The sequence below is a fragment of the Cornus florida genome, unplaced genomic scaffold, assembly GCF_030987335.1.
Source record: "Cornus florida cultivar Cherokee Brave unplaced genomic scaffold, ASM3098733v1 CherokeeBrave_3.0.0_Hap2_Chr04, whole genome shotgun sequence".
In the NCBI taxonomy this organism is placed as follows: domain Eukaryota; kingdom Viridiplantae; phylum Streptophyta; class Magnoliopsida; order Cornales; family Cornaceae; genus Cornus; species Cornus florida.
This window is the reverse complement of record NW_026775574.1, coordinates 14,404,381-14,410,722: the sequence shown is the minus strand read 5'-3', so window position 1 is coordinate 14,410,722 and position 6,342 is coordinate 14,404,381. Positions and strand designations below refer to the sequence as shown.

The following is a 6,342-nucleotide window of genomic DNA, read 5'->3' as shown; positions in this document are numbered from 1 at the left end:
ATAATATCAAGGACAATTGAAAAAAAAATAAAAATAAAAAAATACTAAGGCTTTATTTGTTTGGATATAAAATATTTTTATATTTTCTGATGTTTGGTTGTCGTAAAAAATTTACGAAGAAAAAAAAAAATCTCGTATCTATTAATTTTTGACAAGTTATTTTATATGTTTTATCTAATGGACTCAGACCTAAACTTTTATCAAACATCTAAATATATATATATATATATATTACCTAAAAAAAAGAATCATCGAAATTTCAATAGTGTCACCACTGCCCACAGTTCCTTCCTTTCTATGGGTTAGTTTGGATGTAGCTGACCAGACTACTCAAACAAAATTTGAGTAATCATCTTTGTGCTTGACTCAGATGTCCCTACCTAACTTATAAACTAATTAATTAAAATTAGTAAAAGACTTTGCAGATAAGGAAAAAAAAAAAATCATATTATTAATTATGCAGACATCAACCTCTGCTTTACTCAATTCTAAATGTATAACTATGAGATGGAACTAGTGTGACAGACCTAATTAAACTCAAATAGTTTTAACTGGTACTAATTCATGATTAATATCATGACAACATTACTCACTACTTATATATATATATATATACATGGTAAAAAATTTGTTCAACACATATCAAAATAGGAGCCTTTTCTTCATTAGTAAGAGAAGCATGTTCAAGAGTGCAAACATGAAAAGAAAAAAAATAAAAAATTAGGATGAACATATATTATAATTTAGACTTCCTAACACCGATGATACTATAATATAATACATAATAATATTATACTACTACGTGGTTAACAGATTATATCTTGTTACATAAATAAAGGAGGTGCAAGTATCCACAAACTGGAGAGAATATGTACGATTTGTGCAACTCAGGAAGCATCTAAACTTCCAAAGAGATACTACTGAGATTACTTTGAATACAAACCAACAAAATTATTGAAATTATTGTTGTGTACACTAAAAAATTGGAACAACTTGTGAAGCCCATACTTCCATTCTTGCCCTCACCAATGATGAAAGAATGTCCAGGATAAATACTGTGAAAAAGAATGCATCATCTTTGAAGCCACTACCCAAAATTTCTATCATTTCTCGAGTTGCAGTTCTAAGTGCACGGTCGAAATATTTATTTCATCATGGAACGAAAACAATGGATACCTGGCATCCGAGAAGTTCAGGATCCAATCAATCGCCGTGGCCAAACAAACATTTCTCGTAATCGTTGTTGACCCCCCTTTCTTGTATAGCACCTTCGACATCACCTGAACAGCAGGACTTAACCGTACTAGGGTGACGCTCAAAAGACACACATGGGACGTGTAGAACTTCGTTATCATCCCCCACACTGTCCGTATGATGAAATGCTAAATCAAACCTGGAGTCGTCAAGTGTCCTACAACTTTGTTCTTTCAGCGTAGGAATTCTACCATCATCTCCCATGACAGTATCACCAGCACAATTATTGCCATTGTTCCCGGTGCTGTCATCACTGTCACCACCATTATCATGATCATCATCATCATCAAGGTAATCATCCTCCTCATCCACCCTAAAATCTTGATAAACAAAAGACTTGATTGCAGTGTCCTCGTATGCTTCTGGAACTCCGAAGAGGTGCCCATCGGTCCCCTGCCACTCATCATCATCACTGTCTATATCCATTGCCCTAGATCTGTTCTGAGCAGCCCGCTTCCGAAGCATAAAGACATTGAAATAATAGCTAACAAGTTCCCTTTTGGTTCGAGATGGAAACATCGCAGATAGGAGCTTCCAAAAATTCCGACCAAGTGAGAAAGGATTAGAGTAAATGACCTCATGAAACAACTCTTCTTCTTCGTCGGTCCATTTTTGTGCTACCTCCTCCCCCGTGTCATACAACCCCAGTTCCACAAATTTCTCATGCCCAAGGGTTTCTCTCATTCGTTCTCGCGCTTCCATGACATGCTGTCGTATGCATCTGACAGAGCCTGCATCCAGGCAGCAACAATCTATTCTGCCATCTCCAGCCTTTAAACCACCATGAGCATGTAATTTGAAGTCTGGAAATGGAATGACACAAGTCCCCATTATGTCCTTCCCACGGTCATCGTCAGTTATGTGATCAGAAACCAAAGAATGTTTCTCGGTTACCTGCAAGTCCCAGACAGGAACCTCAGCTTGATGATTTGGTCCAAGAGGAACTTGTTTTGTAGGAGAACAATCTAAGAGAGATGAATGTGTATCTTTACACTTCACTAATGATCTCCTTGAAAAGTTGGAGTCAAAATACTCTGGAGATGGACCCGAGCATACCACTGCCCCAGAACCAGCATTTTCCTCACTAGTACTGCTGGTGATCCATGAAAAAGGATCACTAATCTCAAACTCAGCGTCAGCAATATTTGAAACCATATTCGCATTGTCATTTTCAAGTTCATCCCACAATCCAAATTTATAGAACTGTTCCTCACCTTCACCTAATTCACATAAAAATTAGATCATCAAATCAACTTGTGAATAGCTTAGTGAACTCAGCCTCAATTATTTTACAACTAAATACGCCAAAAAAGTAAATTAATAAGAAAATATAGTTTGGTCAGGTGTAGTGCATGCCATATGTACAACATGGAGTCAGGATCCGGTGCGGTAACAACACATTGCAGTACCGCACCAGACTGTTATGATTGCTTACACGTGTGGGGCACCACACATGTGAGCAATCGCAGCCGTACACACTGTGAATTGCAAAGCAAAAGTAAAAAATGATGAGATGACAACATATAAATCCATCATTAGGTCAACTGGAAACTGTTCTTCGATTTACTTGATCAATGTGAGTCACATTACTTTATGATTTTAGAGGATGATTGTTGATATTTGGATGGGGATGGAGATTTTTTTTTTTATTTTTTTATACCTAATTTATACAAGTTCGAGCATATTAGAAGCATGTTATAAGTAATGAAATATACAATTAAAATGAGAAAGTTCATTCTTATCTTTTATTGACAAAGAGTCATTATTAAACTCTGCATTCTAAATTGTAACAGAAATGGATCAATTTTTATTTCACTAAATTGGGGCTCTGACAAATGAGAGGGACATTCGCTTTGTGTGGTATGCTATAATTTGTGCGTTGTGTGCTTTGCTATGTATGGATATTATTAGAAGACTAACAAAATATTCTATCTCCTCGTGAGTACAGGTTCAGCCATAGTAGGCAGAATCCTCCAGATTCCATGTCTCTATTTTCTTATTCTAACTCTTCATGCCTCCACTCATATAAGGATAAGATCCGTACCAAAAAAAAAAAAAAAAAATTCAAACTACAAACATCAAAAAAATAATGGAACAAATGAGATAATTTCTTACCTGGGATATCAGTTTTCTGAGGGGCTTGAGGAAAAGGAAAAATGTCAGTGTATGAAATCAGCTTAAGCCCACGGTCATATTGTCTTGCGTGCTTAAATGGAGCCTCCTGAAATGCCTCCTCATCAAAGGGTCGCTTGAATCCCATATTGGCCTGGAACAATTAAGAGACTAAAAGGCCATTAAGCAGTGTTTTGTCTCCTTCAAACAAGGTCATGGCAAACTAGGTAAAAGCCTAACCTTTGAAATTCTTTTGATTGTCGAAAAATAAAAATAAAAAAAAAGGTTTTGACATTATTTGGTTGAATGTTAATATAGTATTAGTTATTGAAGTAAAAACCAACTTCCCAAAGAAAATAGAAGCTATTTGCAGTACGTTAAGAGCAGAAATGGTTTTAGCAGCCAACACTAATTTTTACATATTATAAGTGCATACTTCCAGCTGTCAAGACACAATTCCACAAAATGTCGAACCATAGCTCCTTTAGTTTGTGTTTAAAAACCTACCAACATTTATCTATGTTTTTTTATTCTACCACATCCAAAAAAAAACAATATAATAATAACCCACAATAATAATAACCCACAAATTTTCTTGTTACAAGTAAATAATAGAAAATTCTCATATCATATTAATAGAAAACAATATAATTTTTTTACATAGGCATTTACTTAGAATTTTACCGGCCTAGTCCCTGAATAGAAGGCATGGTCTGTGCATTTGGACTACATGTGGGCATTGCAGGTATAGTTTCTTAATAATTGAAACAAAAACAGCATGAGAATCAATTTTGACATTTTGTGATATAGATATCTAGTACTCTTTTTATATTTTTTAAGTTTGATATATTATTTTTATATTTTTTAAATTGATTTATTATTTATTTATTTGGGTTGGAAGGAAGGTAATAAAGCTAAAGTTAATTGTAATTAACAAATATTCCTTTTGCTTATATTTTTGTAAATTAATCAATTAAATAACGGTCAAAGATATTATTTTGTTTTTTTTTTTTTTTTAATTTAATGAAAAAAATAATTTGAGTCAATCATCAAATCTATACATAATTCAACAAAATTTTCCATCAAAACAAGCAGGAAATAGCGATTCACAAAGAGGCTTACCTCAGCCCTCAAGCAATTAACAGATCGAACACGCCCTAAAAAAGCGGACACTTCGAAACCCTAAATTTCTAATCGGGTCGTGAAGATCGACAAAATTAGGCCCAGATTTAGAGGGAAAAGAACAGAGATTGAAGATCGATTGATGCGAAACAAAGGATCAAGAGATCGGAGGGTTAGATACTTTCGATGAAGGAGATTGAAAACCCTAACCCTAGAATTACGAAGATTGGACGGCTGAGCTCAAAAGAACGATCAATTGGTAGAGAATAACGAGATTTTTTCGAATCTATGATTTATTAGAAGATCAAAAGAACAAATCGAAGATGAAACGAAGCTGATTTGTGAGAGATTAGTATTTACAGAACGAGGAGGGCTATAGGGTTCGTGTCGTGTTTTTGTAGACGACGCAGAGTCCGAAGACTGAACCCGGTTCGCGTAACGCACACGTGGATCATTACCAAAAGTAGCGTGCGGGCACGTGCAACTAAAAAAAAGCACCGCGCATTAAAATCGAGGAAAAGCATAAAATCATGTTTGGATTGAGGGAATTGAAAGGAAAAATAAAAAATAAAATCGAGGGAAACATAAGGGCCTGTTTGTTATGTGTTTTACTTTGGTGTTTTTATTGCAGTGCTCAATTTCAGGCCCAAAAACATGTTTGGTAGCCCCTTGTTATGTTTTAAACAGTACAAAAATATTGTTTTAAACAGTACACAATTTTGGCCCAAAACTGAAACACCGAAATGGTGTTTTTGTTGTTTCTGAACTGTAGCCTAATAAAAAGAACTGTAGCGCTTGAAGTAAGTTGGGTCTTGAACTGTAGCGGAGGAAGTAACTTTAAAACGTCGTCTGCAACACTTTGGCCCGATCTTTTCTCTCTTCTCTGAAACCTAGAAAAGGCGATTTGGGAAGCGAAAGGGAATCTGAAACCCTAGAGAAGGCGATTTGGGAGGCGAAGGGGAATCGCAAGCACGAAGTCTTTGAAAAGCACAAAATCGGAAGCACGAACTGTGGTGAGTACTCTTTCTTCTATTTTTATCCTCTTTAAACACTCTGTCTTCGATTTAGTTGTGAAACAAGAAGACTGTGCTTCTCATGTAAGAGTGTTTGACACAGTCAATGTTAGAAAAACTGGTTAACTCTTGCTTGTTCAATTTGAATCAAAGACAATTAATTTGGGATTTTCAGCAAAATTGATGAACAGAAATGAAGCTAAAATCGAACATACGTGTGGAATTTCCAAATATGTGATGAACAATGAAAAGGGTAAACAATTGCTCAAGCAATTATAGGCTTCATTCAGAATAAAATTCTGTTGTGTACCCATCTTAGGATACACTAATTTGCAATCTACTAGAGCTAGCAGGAAAACTAATTTTTTATTTTTTAATCTACTCTTCTCAGCTCAACTAATTCTTCTTTGGAGTCAGTTATGTTTTTATCATTATTCTTTGTTCCACATGTGTCCTAAATATTTCAACCCATATTAATTATGGGTTTTTACCAGTAGCACTACCTTCAATGTGGATTGTGCCACTCTTCCTAATTGGTGCACTAAGGGGTCTTTACCGTACATGTTTAAAACCATCATAATTGGTTTCACTAATTTTATCTCTGATTTGCTCTACTTGTACCACCTCAAGAATGTGTTTCTGTCTAAATCAACATTAGTATTTGGATTATGCTCATTTTATGATCACATTGTTTCTTAACTACCTAACACTTGGGTCCGTAGAAAGCATGACTGGTCTTATTATTTTCAACTTTATGGGTATAAGTTGGTTACAAAGCACACCAAAAGCACTCCACGTTGCTCATAGCGTCTTAACTTCATTAGCAACATTCTCCCTCTAG

The 6,342-nt window shown here is 35.2% G+C and overlaps 1 protein-coding gene across 2 annotated transcripts; it reads right to left on the bottom strand.

The window, feature by feature from the left end:
- Positions 1–806: 806 nt before the first annotated feature.
- On the bottom strand, positions 807–4,917 carry LOC132302793 (uncharacterized). 2 transcript variants are annotated; one of them, XM_059799741.1, is made up of 3 exons: positions 4,489–4,917; positions 3,370–3,537; positions 807–2,474 (listed from the first exon to the last, which is right to left on the bottom strand). In XM_059799741.1, exons 2-3 carry the CDS (start codon positions 3,512–3,514, stop codon positions 1,204–1,206), a joined length of 1,416 nt encoding a protein of 471 aa, XP_059655724.1. In that variant the 5' UTR covers positions 3,515–3,537; positions 4,489–4,917; the 3' UTR covers positions 807–1,203. The 2 variants fall into 2 exon arrangements, with proteins under 2 accessions (XP_059655724.1, XP_059655723.1); XM_059799740.1 differs by having other exon boundaries at positions 3,370–3,520.
- Positions 4,918–6,342: the final 1,425 nt, after the last annotated feature.